General features: G+C 53.5%; 5 protein-coding genes across 5 annotated transcripts; 3 read left to right on the plus strand and 2 right to left on the minus strand.

The window, feature by feature from the left end:
- Positions 1–383: 383 nt before the first annotated feature.
- On the minus strand, positions 384–4,119 carry PG985_015592 (Tetratricopeptide; the record flags this gene model as incomplete). Its single annotated transcript, XM_066835358.1, has 2 exons — positions 384–1,469; positions 1,522–4,119. 2 exons carry the CDS (start codon positions 4,117–4,119, stop codon positions 384–386), a joined length of 3,684 nt encoding a protein of 1,227 aa, XP_066676561.1.
- Positions 4,120–6,465: 2,346 nt separating this feature from the next.
- Positions 6,466–7,733, plus strand: PG985_015593 (uncharacterized protein; the record flags this gene model as incomplete). The annotated part of the gene is made up of 3 exons (XM_066835359.1): positions 6,466–6,486; positions 6,540–7,103; positions 7,266–7,733. 3 exons carry the CDS (start codon positions 6,466–6,468, stop codon positions 7,731–7,733), a joined length of 1,053 nt encoding a protein of 350 aa, XP_066676562.1.
- An 856-nt stretch (positions 7,734–8,589) lies between these two features.
- PG985_015594 (uncharacterized protein) lies at positions 8,590–10,722 on the minus strand (the record flags this gene model as incomplete). The annotated part of the gene is made up of 2 exons (XM_066835360.1): positions 8,590–9,963; positions 10,456–10,722. The coding sequence occupies 2 exons, from the start codon at positions 10,720–10,722 to the stop codon at positions 8,590–8,592; spliced, it is 1,641 nt and encodes a 546-aa protein (XP_066676563.1).
- A 2,679-nt stretch (positions 10,723–13,401) lies between these two features.
- PG985_015595 (amidase-like protein) lies at positions 13,402–15,426 on the plus strand (the record flags this gene model as incomplete). Its single annotated transcript, XM_066835361.1, has 4 exons — positions 13,402–13,526; positions 13,589–13,691; positions 13,746–15,067; positions 15,147–15,426. The coding sequence occupies 4 exons, from the start codon at positions 13,402–13,404 to the stop codon at positions 15,424–15,426; spliced, it is 1,830 nt and encodes a 609-aa protein (XP_066676564.1).
- Positions 15,427–16,588: 1,162 nt separating this feature from the next.
- On the plus strand, positions 16,589–17,859 carry PG985_015596 (uncharacterized protein; the record flags this gene model as incomplete). Its single annotated transcript, XM_066835362.1, has 2 exons — positions 16,589–16,787; positions 16,877–17,859. Coding segments are annotated over 2 exons (1,182 nt in total), but the record flags the coding sequence as incomplete, so codon positions are not given.
- Positions 17,860–18,214: the final 355 nt, after the last annotated feature.

Raw genomic sequence — 18,214 nt, forward strand, 5'->3', positions numbered from 1 at the left:
AAGAAGGTTTTCATAATGTAATGAATGAGAAAAGGCAAGGCGGCGTTCTTTTGTTCATGATCATTGGCATCATCATCAGCACGGCGGGTTCTCTGGGGTTACTATACCATACATACAAGCTCGATTTGTGGGGATTGGAATCATCGCAGGCGTTCATTGAAACCCGTCATCTCTACAGGTGTTGCACCCGCGTCTGTCCATTGCACTGGCGTTTTCGAAAGACGATGATGGTAGGTATTATTCTCAATTCTGCTGTCATTGGCTACCGTGTCTCTCTAGTAGCTATTTTCGCGTCTTCGTTTGCAAGAACATGAACTGTCGCTTTTCTGTGCCGTGCCCCTGTGCTATGTGGTTGTCAAATTTCGTGCTATGTATACAATGGATTACTCGTCGTCCTCGTCGTCTCCGCCACGCGCTTCTGCCATGCTCGTATCTGCAGGGGCGGCCTCGTCATCGTCCCCACCGCCGGCGGCGCCTCCTTCGTCCGCCTCCTCGTCGCTATCGTCCAGCACGCGGCCGCCGCGCCTGGCCCGTCGCCGCGTGTTGCCGCCGTCCTCCTCGTCGTCATCCCCGGCGTCGTTATTGGCAGCGGCGTCGTCGACCTCCATCCGGTTGTCGTCGTCGTCGCTGTCTGCCGCCTTGTTGGACTTGGCGTCGTCGTCATCGTCGTCGCGGCCCGAGCGGTGTGCCTTGTCCTCGTTCTCCATGGCCCGCTCAGCTCGTTCGAGGGCGTCGTCGTCGTCCGAGTCGCTGTCGACGACCAGCTCCGCCGACTTGTACTTGGAGTTGGTCTCCTTCTTGGCGGCGAGGCGACGCTTCTTCTTGGGCTGGCGCTCCGCTTCCGAGCCCGACTCGTCGTCTTCCGTCGTCGCCTTCTTCTTCTTCTTGGGCTGCCTCTTGGACTGGCCGCCCTCGGAGGCTCTTGGCTTGGGCTTCCGCTTGCGCTTGACCTTCTCACCCGTTTCCGCATCCGTAGTCATCTCGGCCTCTTCCTTGGCCTGATCCTCCTCGACCCGGAGCTTGGTAAGCTCGAGGTCCTTGGCGGCAATCTCTGCACGCTCCTTGCGGATCTTCTCCTGCCGCTCCTCTTCGGCGGCCAGGGCCTTCTTCCGCGCCTCCTCCCGGCGGTTCATCTCAGCTTGTCGCTGCTGTAACGCCGCCGCGAGCTTCTCCTTGTTCTTCTCCTCATACTCCTTCTGACTCTCGATGGTTCTGGCAAGTTGCTTGCGCTGGGTATTTCTCGCCATGTTGGCTCGCTGTTCAAGATCAGACTTGGGATACGGCGGTTGAGGGCTTGCGGCAATCTCGTCAAGCGCCTCAATCGCTGCTTCCAAGCCCTCCGAAGCGCGTTCAAGCTGCACCAAGCTTCTCTGAGCCTCATTAACGCTCATGATGTGCTGGACTTGCTGAATCTGAACGAATGCAACGTTGAACTTGAAATGTATTTGATCCGGAGCGATCTCCAAAGCCTGTAGACCATTAGCACAAATCCCTAAGCAAACGTGTCAGTAAGTAACTCACCTTCTTGGCAAAGTCGAGAGCCGTCTGGTACGCATCCACGTCTTTCTCCAACTTCGCCCGACTAAGCCACGTGCGCCCAAGACATGCCAGTATACCCGTGTCGCTCTCCTTGCCCTCTTTGGAGAGGGCAATCTCGTAGCACTCGATAGCCTTGGAGAACTGCCGGTTCTCAGCATAGATGTGCCCCAAGTTGACGAACACATGCGGATCCTTGATTGTCTCGCGAACTTTCAGCAGGATGGGCAAGGCAGACTTGTGATCCTTCTTATCCTCCACCAGCGCAATGGCAATTCCTTGCGCAGCATAAGCGTTCTTAGGGTCCAGCTGCAAGGCCTTATCGAAAAACTCAACGGCGCGAGTATATGTAGCAGAGCGCTTCGACTTTTCTTGGTCCGTGTCCCGACGCATTTCGCGGGCAGCCATCATGTACAGGTTGCCCATACCAATCAGAGCGTAGCGGTCATGCTTGTCGTAGTTCTGAAGGGTATGCTTATAGTGCCGGAACTCGGGATCCTCGTTGACATTGGCAGGTCTCTTTCGGGAATGGACCCTGCCAAGGTACCAGCCGTAAAGAGCCCGAACCTCGAGATCCGAGGGGTTCTCTTGATAGAGCTTAGCAACGGCGTCGGGTCCTTCCTTGTTCGGGTTGTTCCGCAGCTTGATATAAGCCAGTCGAGCCTGCGCGTCGGTGTAGTCGCCATGGCGGCTTACCAGACGGTCGTAGACCTCAATGGCTTTGTCTGTAAGGTTCTGGGACTCATAACTCCGACCCAAGTTGAAACTGATTGTTGTCAGTAGTGCGTCTGTGTCCATATCCTCGCCCTTTTCTTCGATGCGCAAGCAAGCTCCAAGCGCAGCCTCAAACATCTCGCTGGCAAAGCCATGCTTCTCAGCTTGCGAGTAGAAGCACCCGATGTTGTTAAGTAATTGTGGCGGAAGGTTCCTCCGCAAAGCGGTGCGAGTTGCCGCCTCGTCCTCAAGGTCCTTGGGTCGTTCGGATTCCGGTATCTGGTCAATCTCCATCTGCTCGACTTGAAGAAGGCACTGGAGTGCCTTGTCGGAGTGGTCATTCTCGTATAGGCGAGCAAGGTTCAGCAGCACTGAAGCATCCGGGGACTGGTTTTTTTTGGGGTCTTTCCAAGCAGATCGGGCGCTCTCCATGTATTGGATGGCTTTGGTCATCTCTGTGGTCTTGTCTTCCTTGACGGCTGCGTATTGATTTGCGAAGACTTCCTCGGCATACAAGGTACCGAGCAGCACCATGGCTTCGTAGTTCTTGGACTGTTGGATCATCTTCTCCAAGCGAAGCTTAGCCTCACCAAGATCATTGCCAAGCACTGAGAGCTGGGCCACACCAAACTTAGCTGGCAAGTAGCCCCTCTCTATACCACCTCGAGCCTCGTCTGCTCTACGGTAGTAATCTGTCGCGGTCTGTACGTTACCACTGACGTGTTCCTTGCGGGCAAGCAAATACCAGCTGTCACTGGCAATGTTGTTTACGTCGGTAAACTGTAGCGCCTTGTTGGCAAGAGACTCGACATTGCTCATTTGCTTTCTGGAGAGGAAGTACCCAGCAAATGTAGCGCATGTAAGGGGCTGGTTCTTGTCCATCTTAAACGATTTCTGGGTGAACTCGGTCATGGCCTTCTTGTACAGGCCAATGAACTCGGGGCTGTTTGTAGGAACTCGGGCGCTAGCATCAAGATAGTAGACACCGAGCAGGATGTTGGCAATCTTCGATTGGGGGTTGATCTCCAAAGCTCGCTCCCAGGCCTGTTTCGCGTCGTCTTTGAAGCCCAGCTGCCAGAAACAGCAACCTATTCCAATACGAGGGTCGGGGTCGACCATATCGGGCATCTTGCGCAGGACCTCCTGGTACAGCGCGCATGCGTCCGCGTACTTTGTAAGCGAGTAGAGTGCCCGCGCCTTGCCCATTAATGCAAAGACGTTCCGGCCCCCCGAGACGCGGAGCGCGTCTTCGAAACACCTCAGCGCATTGCGCAAAAGATCGGACTTTTCTGGATCGATACTGCTCGGGCCGGGGGCTTTCGAAGGCGACACAAGGGATGCTCGTAGGAGGTATATAACACCGCGGGCCAGGTAGAGTGGAGGGAAGTGCGGGTTGATCCGGAGCGCTTCGTTCATGGACTGGGTCGCGAGGTTCAGGAAGTACTCCTTGGTTTTGGCCTCGGAAACCAGATCGCCCTCGGGCGGCACGCGCGGTGCCTCGCGACTCTTCCAAAGATACATCCAGCAGAGGCAGCTGATCATGCTAAGCTTCTCTTTGGGATTGCTACTTTGCATGGCATTGCTGCCGCGTAGCAACATTTCGATGGCATGATCGACGCTGTGTTTCTTGGCGTAGGCGTTGGCGACGGTCATCCAAAGTGTACGAGAGGCGCATTCGTTCTCAAACAGGGTGCAGAGCTCGGTAGGGTCGTCTTGCAGGTCGTCGAGGGGCACGACGACGGCCTCGGCGTCTTCATCACCCTCGACAGGAATATCGAGGTTGAGGGGGATGTCTGAGAATCGCTTGCTGGCGGGCAAATCATCGCCATTGATGCCGCCAGCGGCGTGGCCATCGCGAGCCGTCGCCATGGTTGTTTGTCGATTGCTCGAGGGGAGATTCGCGGTGGCACGCGCCAAAAAAAAAAAAGAGGCCGGGTCTGGGCGCGTCCTGGGAGCGCTCTGGGGTCTAGGTAAGCAGCAGGGAAAGTGGTATTACTCGTGAGAAGAGACAATTATAACGTAATAAAAATCATCCCAAAAAAAAGAACCAGTGGCAGTCACCTCATGAAAGGTGATGCAGAAGATGGAAGCTTTCGAGATGGATTTTTGGCGACGCAAGCTCCAGTCAGAAGGCTGAGGCTAGGTAAGACAAGGCGACTAGGGGAAGCTACCATGCGATGAGGCTGAAAGCTCAAGTGTGGCTGCAGCTGCAAGGCTGACAGATCCATTGAAGGGAGTTGAGGCTTAGAGAGAAAGCTGAATTATGTAAGTGTGGCACAATGATCCCAATGCAATGCAGTCCACATCAGCCGAGTGACCCACTCATCAGCTTCGGGCGACATGTCGAGGCACGCAGGGATCTTGAATTCTGGAACAAGCATGTTAGCTGATCGATCTGCATATCTGGAAACAGAAAATCCGCTTTTTGACATTCTTGTTTTAAGAGTTTGTCTAGGCATTTCCGCAGGGGAAGATTCCACGATGCGATGCGATGCGATGCGATAGGCGCATGTACATACGAAGAAGCATCAGTTCCGACATCAACTTGCAATCACCATCTGGTCAGAATAAGCATATGTGCATGTGGCGCGCATGCAGGTAACCCGGAATCCATCCTTACGACACAGGTTTGCTATTGGGTAAGCTTACTCACACTGCCGACGCTACTGGACAATCATATCCGGCTTCTCGTGTCCAGATAGGCTATTGTTGAAGGACGCCCATCATCCAACAGGATGTGGCTGACATTGATTACTTATAGCTGCTAGGCAGATGTCAATCGTAACACGAGTGGATTCAGTGTCTTATTCTACTATTTTTTTATTTTTCTCTCTCTCTCTCTAAACATATTGACACCCGGCAGCTTGTTCTCGTATGCGGCGGAAGTCTCCGTCCACGGATCCCTGCCTTCGTGTTCTTGTCATCTCAAGAATGAGATTGATGCATTATCCATACCTAGCATGCGGTGCTTCGTTACCCAATCGCGAAAAGAAGAATTCTGGACACATAGTGGTTTTATACTGCGACAAACAAATTTTGGCTTCTCGCACAAGTCTCATTCCGCCCTCTCTCCCTTTCGCGGGCCAATGATGCGGTCAATGCGCCAGGCCCGGAATTCTGTAACTTCCTTGTAACGTCGGACCCTACTTTAGGGGGCCGGTCACGCGGAGTTCGGCATCGCCCAAAATACTACCTTGCATTTGCCCTCCGTATAATCCTGCCCTTTTTTTACGACTTATGTGCTGACGAATAGGCGAACCACCGTAGTGAATATTGAATACCTACCTACCATATCACTTCAGCTGAGCTTATGGTATATACATAGCCTACCACATCGGCTGTTGTTTAATAGCAGATGACTCCAGTCGTTTGGGTGACATCCACTTTGCCAATTAGGGGACTAACCTACGTATTATTAGCCCGTGGTTCACGAGCCACCTCGGTGATACGCAACACGAGATGTCTACCACTCGAAAGGGAGCCCCTTCTTTTTACTCGGGGAAGGATCAGAGAGGGGGGCCGTTGCAAGACCTGTACATCCCACATGTCTTGGACAGGAACGCCTGGCACCTCCTGGCGTCGCCACACTCATACCCTGAAGCTTACCCACCGGCGCCAAGACAGACTCATAGGTAGATGTACTCCGTAAGGTCGGTCCATCTCGAAAATGGTGGGCGCAGGGGAGGCTGCCGCCGTACCGTTCTTCGGAATCTGGGCCCTAGATTGGCCTAGAAATGGGAAAGCTGATAATAGCTAAACACTTATTAGGTACCTACTTTCCGTACCTCTCTTGCCCTGTCCCTGTTTGACCCGTAGAACACCTTATAGGGACGCATGCTTCGGTCCCAAGGGCCCGGCCCCCAGGCAGGCACACGCTCTTTGCTTCTGTACATAGGAACCGCGTTTCCCGGATGAGCAAGCATGACCAACTTTCGTTTGCTGGATTTGACGTGTTTCGATCTTCTTTCTGGTGTAATTGAATAGAAGTTGGTGTTTCCTATCCCAAGTCCGACTCATTAGGACTTTGCTTGCTTGCTGCGCTGGAGTTCGGCTTCGCTTCGCTTCCTCCTCCCGTTCTTTCCTTTCCGGCCGCTTTGTTTGGCCTTGTAATTACCACTTTATAGAATGGCTCGGCCGGGTTTCCTGTCCTCTTCGGGGCTGGCTCTATTGCTACTGGCACTATGCTGGTTCGTGGGTTTGTCGAGGCATAGGTACATGTACTCGGGAGGTTACGATGTAAGTCCCAGACAAACTTGACTTACCTTGTGTATCTAACAATAAATTGGCAGGCATCCGTTGCTAGCGATGTATCGATCGCAGGAGAAGGAGAACCTAGATACCCCTTGAGCGACGTCAAGGACGCCGCGAAACAAGCACCTTTACCACACACCGTGAAGACGCCCATCACCACCACCACCACCACCAAATCAGCCACCGCAAAGGCTTCCGCAACCCCTCTCCATGCGTCGTCCTCCCCCTCACAGCAGCAAGAAACGGTCTCGGACCGCCCGCTCATATCCTACGCCTACGCCGAGTCCGAGTCGGGCCGGGCCAACTTCAAGTACTTCCTGTCGCAGGGCCTGCACGGCGCGGCCGACTTCGTCTTCATCATTAACGGCGAGACGGACGCCGCCGACCTGATCCCGCACAAGCCCAACATCCGCGTCGTGCGCCGCAACAACACCTGCTTCGACCTCGGCGCCCACGGCGAGGTCCTGCGCGAGAACGACCTCTGGAAGAAGTACAAGCGCTTCATCACCCTCAACGCCAGCATCCGCGGTCCCTTTGTGCCCCGCTGGTCCCGGAGCTGCTGGAGCGACGTCTACTTGGGCCGCGTGACCGAGAAAGTCAAGGTACGTTAATAAGTTTGCAGGTCCGATTATCTTTTGGAGACCTCCCGGGCGCATACGGCGCGGAAACCCCTTGCGCCCGGGATCGGAACCCTACTTTGCGCCGCCACCAATCAACTATTAAGAAAGAAGAAACAAAGTCAGCTAACACACAATCTACTATAGCTCGTGGGTATGACAGTCAACTGCGGCCCGCAATACCACATCCAATCCATGATCTTCGCCACGGACCGGGTGGGCATGGAACTGATGCTGTACCCGCCGCCGGGCTCGTCGCGGCCGGACAACTACGGCGATGAGCACGACCTGGTGGCGCTGCAGGGCTGCTACAGCGAGATGTCCAAGGCGATCCACGGCGAAGTCGGCACCACGGGCGTGATCCGCGGCGCAGGCTACGAGGTCGAGGCCCTCATGTCCGCCTTCACCAAGTCGCGCCGCAACTACGCCGACGAGTGCGCCGAGCACCCCGTCGCCGACGTGCTCTACGACCACCAGTACTACGGCAGCAACGTCCACCCCTACGAGACCATCTTCATGAAGGCCAACCGCGACATCGACCCCGTCCTCATCTACGACCTGAGCGACTGGCATGTGAACGGCGCGTTTCCCAATAGTTGGGACATGTGTGGATAATATCTGTAAAAGTAGTTAGATCCATTAAAGCGTCATACAAAGACCACGATAGGCGCCCCAAAAACAATTTAAAAAGTACCCCAAGTCACAAACCCAAGGGCCATGCGCTCGCTCAGTATTGAATATCCAATGAAAGATCAAAGACGGAACTGCTTCCTACATAGCAATTAGGGCCCTCATCTCCGCCCCCTATTCCGAGCCAACTACTTCGTAAATCACCGTCACAAATTTTCGATCAATACGCCTCAAGGGTCATAGTATAATGTTTCTTTTGATTTATCAGATTGGAGTGATTTCTCTCAAAAGGTCTCAGCCTCGAGTAGAAGTCTCCTCGGGCGATCTCCAAGATCTTCCGGGAGACGTCACGATGTCGCTATTCCCAGCATTCCCCTGTCCCCCTCCATGCGCCGATAATCAGGCCAAGTTCTTGCACTCAGCAAGTCCCACAATAACTGTCGTCCCTCGAGGATAACATAATCGACAAAAGAGATAATCTTGGCGGTCCTTCCAAGAGAGTGACGGAAGCCCATTTTGCTTCTCCCCCCATAATAAAAAGGCGCTCGCTTTGCATAACGTCGTTGCGACCGCCTCGTTTCTCAACCGTCACAACTTGCGAAGGATCGTCCTGCGCTATCCCGCACACCACCGAATCATAATTGAATGCAATTCCTCGCCTGATTTTTCGTAGCCCTTCGCCCGTAACGCCGTACTTTTAAATCAAACCAATACACATTAGACATTGTGTTGGTGCCAAACAATTCCCAAAATGCAACTCCCGGTAGCGCCATCGCAATATTCTTTGCGGTTGTATGTACATAAGAAAAGTCTAAGCGACGGTGAGTGCTGTCGTATAAGTCTATTGGGTGGCTTCGTAGGCCGGCGGTGGGACGTCGTCCCGGTCAGCCCAGAAGTTCGCGTTCCGTTGCTTTTCGTCATATACGCGGCGTGCGATCTCGCCAGCCATCTTGCTGATCCATGCTTGCTCGAGGATGACCGAAGAGGTATCGGAACCTTCGTTCCTCTTCCTATCCAGATCGAAGGGGCTCTTGGACGGCACAACTGGTACAGAAACCGGGGGCTTCTCTTGCTGGACAGGACGAGAATTGCTCGTCTTTTCTGTGGATGCCACCGCGGGATCGTTGTAAATGTCCATGTCCAACGGTGCTCGAGCTGGTAGTTCCTTCTCCGCGCCCGTCGTGAACCGTACCCTGCTTCCTGTTGGCACGAATGTATCTTCCTCGGGCAGCTCAGGGATAGCGGCCGGCAGAACGGGCTCCGAGCTTGGGGCAACTACAGATGCGCTTTCGGAAGTTGAGTCGCCCATTTCGCCCATGTCGCTTTGCGTCTCGCTTTCCGAGTTCGGCTTGGAGCGGCGCAAGTTGACCACTCTGTTTTTCTTCTTGCGCGACATACGATTATTTCGGCCAGCACCCAGAGCGAGACCTGTTGTTGCCGAGTTCAGGCTCACTAGGGATGGTCGAGAAGACAGCTGGCCATTATCAACACTGCCAGTATCCGTAAAAGTATAAGTAGTTGAGCCTCCTTGCACTGATTGGGCGCGCATCAGACTGGGAGCTGCTAACGGCGATGAGCGCGTTACATCCAGTCGATCCATGGGTGCGGCCCAGGCTCGAACGAGAACATCCTGGATACCTGGCGTAAATAACGACAACGTCCGCTGCGAATCGCTCAAAGCACCCAGGCGCACCAAGTTCTTCTGTGAGAACAGCGAGTGGGTTTCTGAGCCATCCAAGGATAAGGAGGACAACTCGTTCGCGTCAAGGACATGACCGTTCGCATCAACAGCGTCCGCTGGAGGAGCAGCAAATGGGTCAATCGCAACCTCGTCTTCCAACTTCTCTCTTGGTAGATCGGTATCTTCTCTCGGGAGCTGATCAGGGCACCAAAGTCGCAAGGAGAGTCTGTGGATGATGGCTGGTAATTCGTCCATCATCAGGCTACGCAATTGGCCTTCGATGGTTCTTTGCAGGTAGTCTCGAACAAATTGGATCGAGTCAAAGGTCGACGAGACCTTAATAGACTCGAGCGGGTCATCCTGGAAGACCAGGGTCAAGCCTTTTTGCTTGGAGAAGACTAGAATGACGCAAGCCGACAGCTTGATTTCGGATAACGTAATAGATAACGGTATCGTGAGTCCTGCCGCTGCTGCTAATGGTTGTGGTGAGGTGAAGCTTGGCTTCTCATACAAATATGTGTTGAGGGGGTTTGCCTGCAGGTGTCGTTATATTAGCCATTGTATACCACCAAAACCTATTCCTAAACTGGTAGGATGAACCTCCAAACTGCGCGAATCCCTGCGATTCCAATTTCGAAGCTTCATGCAATTGATCCACAATCGCGTCGAAACGTTTACACCTTGTAATTTTGTTTCTCTCGGCGAACCAAATATTGATGAAAACAAGGGGCGAAGAAGAGGGAGACGGCCATCCCAAGCAACTCGGCTTGCATCGATGAGGTCGTGTATTACCAGCTTTGGTGATCCAGACCACCACGGATTTCCCAATTCGCCACTTGAGCATTGGTACAGTAAACCAGGTGATGCATGTTCCGTGAAAAGATAGACCTTGTCTATCAATCAATCGGCATGAAGTAATTGAGGTTGTGGTGTGGTGCTGGCCGGAGGTCCGCTGGTTGTTGTCGGAGGGGGAATTGGCTGTCGAAATGTGCCGCCACGCCGTAGAGAAAAATTCCCAGAACGTACCTGGACTTTTGTTCGTAACGTCAAGTAGGCGTCGCCCGAATAACACATCTTGAAAATGCCACGGAACCTGTCTTCGGCCAGGTCTCCTATCTCCAATATCTCGAGCTCGGGTGGTATGGAGCCAAGGTTGAGCTCAGTGACCAAGATGTCATCGACAATGATCGGGGGCTTCGGAGATTTGTTCAAGGCCGTCGTCAGCAGGTTGCGAGCTCTCTGGTAGAAATCTTCGTCGGCCGTGAGCGGCGACCAGTTGAAGTTGAAGGCCATGTTGAATTGGCGTTTCGGTTACGGGCGCATCGTATGGTAAGCCGGGGACCCAAAAAAATTGGTGATGCAATTGCCGCAAGGGAGCTGCGGTGGTGTGACAAAAAAAATTAGGGCGAGCCAGTCAATTAGGAGGTGTCACGAGGGCGGTCGATCAGATTGCAGGCGTGACAGGTCGGTGTAGGTGTGGCTTGGAAGGTTGAACGGGATGGCGGTAGCGAAAGTTGAAGCCGTCTTGTCTGTTGGAATATGGGCGGCAAGCGGGTTGATGATGGTTTCAGAAGGAATTGTAGGAAGGAGTGTGTGGTGGAACAGTCCGAGCTTTGTGGGTGGATGGGCCGAGATGACGCTATGCGCAGCTGTTCTATTCCTTTGAAATCGGGGAGCTCCTACACGGCTCTAGCGGGCGAAAGGTGATCCGGATGGTCTAGGTTGGAGGGCGTTAGGGGTTGGTAGTTGCTCATCAGCAAAAGGACGTGCCTGAGGAGAGATTTGGGGAAGGACGCGCGCAAGCCCTGGGGGAGGGAAAAAAAAAAATAGCACCATGGCACCGTGTAAATTTTACTCACCGATGCCCGCCAAGCATCCCCCAGAAGCTACGCTAATCACCCGGAACGACCCGCCCAGCTGGAGCGGTGCTGTTTCTCTCGCCAATCACTGGCCCGTCTGCTGCTCTCTCCGCTTGCTCGCGTGCGCAAGGGACTGCTAAAACAGTCACCAAGCCGGCCCTGAACCACGCCGTTGGCTCTTGTCACATACTGTATATTGCAACGTACGTAACTGAGCGCTGAGCCTACAATGCTAGGCATGATGGTTCCCCGCGCCGGTTCTCCACCCGAATATCTCCGATCATGCATCCATTCACCCATGGTACCCCGATGTAGGGGCAGGAAAAGCACAGATGATAAATGTCACGATGCCGAACACTAAGACTAGTCTGCCGGAGAAACGCATGTGAATTTAATTCACTGTTTATGCCCTCCAAATCATGTGTTTCAGTTTGGTGGTAGGGCAGGTCATGCCTGCGGGTCTGGCAGCATTCAATCAGAGACCGAGGAGGGGAGGAGGGGGGGTAGAGGGAGTCTCGAGTGCTGTATACCAATAGCCTAGGCCGCTCCGAGTCTTCCTTGCATATATCCGTACCGCATAAGATCTTAAGGTGTGCCGACTTATATGAGGCCGGCCGGTCCGCCCTGGCTGCAAATATCGGTCAATAAACAGCTAGGCTTGCATACGAGCATACCGCCCACAGCAGGACAACTAATCCTGCATGACTAGCTGTGCATAGCTCTGCATAGCTTTGCATAGCGCGGCATGTCTCGCAACCGGTTCTACTACCCGGTGGCCGGATTCTGAATGCTGTTGGATGCAGGGAATCAATCCTTCATGGGTCCCCGACGGTCCCCGAACTAATCAGCTCTGGACCAATTCACGACCAGGGCACGAAGTGATTGGCAGGTCTTCTTTTGTAGAGACTGTTCTATCTGCGCCACTAGAAGGTGCCGTGTGCAATAGCCCAACAGGGCATGGCACGTGGCGGTCCCTGTAACCGCTATGGTGCTTCAGCATCAAGACTCCAGAGCATCGAGAGCCTCTCCAGCCGGGGCCCATGCAAGAGGTCGGGCAAAGCTCAAAAGATACTACTAGAACTTCAAACTCAACCCCGCACCCGAAAGCATCGACGACAAGAACGACCCAGCCCACCATGGAGACACTCCATGGACGGGACTTCTTACAGACAAGACCGCCTAGAGCGTGTTGACAGTAAAAATATAGCCGGGGGAGCTGCCAGCTGCTTCAGTTGTGGAAATCCGATGAGAGGCCAAAAATATGGAGAGGATACCAAACCTCAAGAATAGGATAAGGGAGAGAGAAAAAAAAGAAGCCGGTTTGCAACCGGTCATGTTCTTGCAAGTGGTCAATATGAGGCTTGAACTCATGGCCTTCGCATTACTCAATATACTCGTGAGAGAATATTAGTACGACGCTCTAACCAACTGAGCTAATCGACCGATGGAAATTTTGATGCTTATGGACAATGTTGAAGAGAGCAGATACGACGACACGATAATCCTACAAAGAATGAATACCATATCGTCGGGTTGGATCCATAAGCTGTCATCTACGAGAGAGATACGCTGGCTGGGCGGGCTACTAGAATCCCTGGAGGTGTTACTTGATGTTCTCCACTGTCACCCCATAGAGTGCTGTCGGCAGGCTACGCTTTTTAGTCAGCGGTTTCTTATATCGACGCTGCGAAGTTCCCAACTACTTAAACTTAAAAGCCATTAGCATGTGCTATGTAAAGACATAGGCAGCGACCAGAGCAACTTGCGTTTATCGAGATCAAAGGCGCAAGCAAGTGCAATGCCAACTCGTCTGATATGCTGCAAACTGGGTGATTTCGAAAGTCCCAAGCCGCGGCATTCGCAGCAGATGAAAAGCTGAACGCGTGGGGTCGGCAAGGTTCATGTGGAAACAAACATATGATTCCTTGCATAAACTCTAAGAAACACGTCTTCCCTTGACGCACTGCGCGACTCTCTTCTATCTGCTACCCTTCGAACGGTCTCTAATTAGACGACGCTCTCGGTAGATCTGGCAATCTACTACACAAACCAACCACCGTGAAGTTCTATACATCTTCTTAGAAAAAAAAAGAGAAAGGAAACGAGAAGGGAAATGGCATCTGCGCAGCGCTTCGTGGGCTACCCCAAAGCCCGCGAGGGCCCAGCAACCCCTTACGTACACCCCGAAGACAGTAACCCAGTGATGCGAGGCTGGACGCTTGTCCTTGCTTCTGCTCTGTAAGTACCTAGTTTATCCAGGATCGGGATATTACGGAGTTGATCGGTAACAATTGCGCAAGTATAACGCGGTCGTCCATGGTTGCGAAAGCTGTGTGGACCAATGCTCAATTTGGCACTATCAAAGACATCCCAATACTCAGCGAGTATACCTCCCGCCTACAGGTGAGTGTGCCTACCACGTCGGCTGTGCTGCAAACACTTACACAGCCCGATTAGCCAGTCGTCACCCCCCTCGGCTCGGGAGATGATAGTTCGTCGAAACCTGGCATCACTCCTAATCTGGAACAGCGACAGCCAGATGATCTGGCGGGGCGCTTCCATTCTGCTGCCGACTACCATGAGCTGTACAAGTCAGGCAAGCTGACGCCAGTTCAAGTTGCCGAAGCTCTGCTTCCTCTGATCGCACAAGATCGAGAGTCTGGGGCCAAGTACGGATCTGCTTGGGCCGCTGTCAATGAGGATATTGCGCTGGAGGCTGCCAAAGCTTCGACCAAGAGATACGCTGCTGGAAAGCCGCTAAGTGTGCTTGATGGCGTTCCATTCGCCGTCAAGGATGATCTCAACGTCAAGGGGTACACCTCCCATGTTGGGCTCCAGCGCCAGGAAGGGATCCCCTGTTTCGATGAGGCCAAAGAAACTATTTGGCCCATTGCGCAGTTGGAGGCGGCCGGGGGCCTGATGATTGGTAAAGTGACCATGCACGAGCTCGGATCCGACACCAACGGCTGCAATCCACGCCGAGGAAAGTCGCCCGTTAACTGGTACAACACCTCGTACTACACAGGCGGCTCCTCATCGGGCGGTGCATCCGCCCTCAGTTCTGGCTTGGTGCCGATCGCCATCGGTACCGATGCGGGGGGCAGTATCCGCATCCCCTCCAGTTTTTGTGGGATGTATGGGCTCAAGCCAACCCTGCATCGCATCTGGACTATGAACTCCGCCATCTGCGTCGCCGGGCCCAAAGCCGCGACCGTAGCGGACCTCACGCTCGCTTACCGGCTGATGGCGGCGCCCAACCCCGACGATCCGGTCCAGGGCGCGTTCGCACCTTCCATCCCTCCCAGGCCCACGGCCAAGAAGACCATCGGCATCTACTCGGACTGGTTCAACGAGGCCGAGCCTGCTGTCATCGAGGTCACCAACAAGGCCATCGCCTACTTCAAACAGAAACTCGGTTACGAAGTTGTAGAGATCCAGATCCCGTACACTCGCGAGGGCCAGCTCGCCCATAGCGCCTGGGCCCTCGGCGAGTTGACGGATCACCATCGCCACCGTCATCCCGACCCCCAGAAAGCACTGTCGCTCGTGAACCATGCCAACGCCATCCTTATGACCATGGGGGCCGAGACCTCGGCGGTCGACATGCTCAAGTACGGCCAGCTGCGTGAGCTCATAATGGAGCATCTTGCCTTTTTGTGGCAAAAGTATCCGGGCATGCTCATCTTGACGCCCACTGCTCCGGATGCGGGCTGGAAAATTCACCCTGGAGACCAAGCGTACGGGTTTAGCGATGGTAACACTACCATTAGACAGATGATGTAAGCCCCTTTCCGCCTTTCCCCTTTCCCGTTTGTTGAAATATCATCTCCTGGGAGCAAACCGTTAAGCATGATACAGGTATATCTGGCTCGCCAACTCCACCGGCTGCCCTGCTCTTTCGGCACCAGTCGGCTACATAGACCCCAAGCAGGGCGAGGGCCAGCTGCCTGTCGGTCTAATGGCCATGGGCGAGTGGGGCGCTGAAGAGCAGCTGTTGTCGTGGGCTAAGGATGCTGAGACCTATCTGAACGGTGTCTGGTCCAACGGCCGGGTCAGACCCAAGGAGTGGGCTGATGTGGTCAAGCTGGCTGCCGAGGAGAAGGAGACGGAGACGGTTGCGAGTGAAGCGGAGCAGTAAATCTGTGCATGTTTGGTTGTGGTATATAGCTTTTCATTTATTATGTGTATATTATCGAATGACTGTAGTATCGCCCACCACCAATCTCTAGTACGAGAATCATATACTTACAGCTTCCAGATTGCCGGGTCTTCATTGCCGCTTCCCATATTGCGACCTTCTCGGAGTCTGGGTATCTGATCACATCCGAATGCAGGCTCTCAAGCAAGATGTGTTGTTGGCACGAACAAATAGAATATGTTGGTACCAGAAGTGTTCTCATCCACCATTTCCAAACTTCATGCGAGTGTGGGCAGTGACAAACTCCTGCCGAGTTCCACCGCATACACTACATCACTTCGAGTACCCATGACTGCCATATAGACAGGTACAGACACGTCTTGTATTGGCTTCATTGGTCTGCCGACTGTTATTCGACCGAGAGATGTCATTGCGTATCGAGTTTTCCCGCCCGTCCCTGGTTACTCGCCATATATTCCCCTGAATGCAGGTGCCGTTCAAGCTCCGAACTGCGGCTCGCTCCGCTGATACGTAACTCGGAGTTCGAATGTTCATGGTCTTCAACACCGAGAGCCAGGCCCGCTACCTCTCCCTGTCAACACTTCTCAACTTGGCTCTTGGCAAACAGACGGCATGCGTTGACCTCCTATCCCGCACCACAGAAAGGAACTCATTGGGAATATGGTAACCTAATTTGTACGCACTTGTACCATAGCATGCGATAGCAATGTTTGCTTCCTCGTAAGATCCCATTATAGGCCCTACTTATCGGCTGTGTCAGATCTGTCGAAAGCCACAAAATCCTCAGCATCAGGTAAACGTATCCCGGGAGCCGGTCTTCCAAGGTGAAAATATCTCGGGTATTTGGTTTGTCTGGGAGCTTGAAGATCCCCGGGTAAGGTGGTGATCGTACTGCACTAATTGCGGGGCGTACCTTATTTGTTCAACCTCACCTTATCCCAGGCAACTCTTCTCATTTACACATTCTCTCTCGTGGACGAGGTCACGCCACTCTGGGTAGCTTCACTACTTGATAGAAAGGAAAATCGCATTTACGTCCGGCGAAACTCTTTCTATGGCCGTCTTCTTCACTTCCGCGAGTAGGCTTTTCGTGCCGTGCTCCGGACGACTATGGACAACCACGAATATATGTCGGGCAGTTCGGTCGCGAGCTCATACAAAACGCCATGAGCGCCATTCCTCGACGCACCGAAACTTCCCGGCCCTCTTTGTCCGTGGCGGTACGTCGAATGGACTAGTTATCAAGCGAGACGATCTGCCACCGGAAGACCGCTGGCACGAGGTCCTGCCGTTGGCTATGGGGTCCCCTGACCCATACGGCAGGCAGCTAAATGGGATGGGTAAGGTCAATCACCTACCGTAATCGGATCATTATATTTAACGGTTGCAACGAGTATGAACCCACTTACTGACCGCTTGAGATGAATAGGGAGCGGTATATCCTCCACCTCAAAGATCTGCATCATCTCCTCATCAGAGAGGCCGGATGCGGACGTGGACTTCACCTTCGTCCAAATAGGGGTGGAGGATGGCTCCCTCGATATGGCGGGCAACTGCGGCAATCTGTCTTCGGCCGTCGGGCCGCGTGCCTGGGACCTTGGGCTGGTGTCGAATCCTTCCTCGAAGACGTCTGGGCCATTGCATGGTCAGCCCTACGAGGAGGCCCTGGTCCGTATTTTTAACATGAACACCTCCAAGGTCATGCATTCCCGTTTTAGAGTGGCCGGCGCCCCTTCGAAGTACTGCCAGGATGGTGACTATGCGATTGATGGCGTGCCGGGCACGCAGTCAAGGATCACGCTGGGTTTCTTGGATCCCGCTGGGGCCAAGACGGGGCGGGCATTGCCTACCGGCAACCCTATAGATATTTTGACTCTCCGCGATGGAAGTCAGATCGAGGCATCCTTGGTTGATGTGTCCAACCCGGGAGTGTTCATCAGGGCTTCAGATCTGGGTACTATGGGCGCCAAGGGAACGCTCTCGCCAAGTCTGTTCACGCCTTCCTACGTCGAAGGGAACCTGGACTTAAAGGCCCGGCTTGAGCTCATTCGTCAGGCCGGGGCGGAGAAGATGGGTCTTGACCCGGCAGTAGAGAGCGTCCCGAAGATTGTAGCACTGCTTTCCGCCTCGGAAAAGGAAGGCATCGATATCCGATGCCTAGCGCTGTCAATGGGCCAGGCACATAAGGCTGTTCCACTGACACTTGCGCTGTGTCTGGGAGCCGCAGCAAACATGCCAGGGACCATTCCCGCTCAGCTCGCCCGGCATCATGGAAACAAGAGCTCGACTCTGCGAATAGGACATCCTACTGGGAAGGTCGATATTGGTACCACATTCAAAGGAGGACACATAGTATCGGCCGAGTTACACCGTACTGCAAGGTATATGATGGAAGGCATTGTGTACTACTAATATGAAGTTTTGTAGTGAATAGCTACATATTGTTGGCGTGAGAGCATGACACAGAATGAAGCATTACCTGAGGCACTCGTTTGCTTCCAGGATGTATACGATACGGCAAGTGAATCGCTTCAAATTGAATTACCGTCACCCTGAGATTCGTAGTTGGCCTCGCGAAGCCGTGACGACGAACAATTGAAGTTAAATGCGATATGTTCAACTTCCTTACCGAAGGTAGTTCGTACCTACCTACTTTTAGTACTCATGCATACTTGCGCCGGATAAATCCCGGAAGATCAAAATCAGAACCGAACGTGGGGCAAAACGAGACGTCACAACCCAAATTCCTTGCCCCACCAAAGAACGA

Source organism: Apiospora marii (assembly GCF_038362585.1).
Source record: "Apiospora marii strain CBS 49790 chromosome Unknown utg000013l_segment0_segment0, whole genome shotgun sequence".
Lineage (NCBI taxonomy): Eukaryota > Fungi > Ascomycota > Sordariomycetes > Amphisphaeriales > Apiosporaceae > Apiospora > Apiospora marii.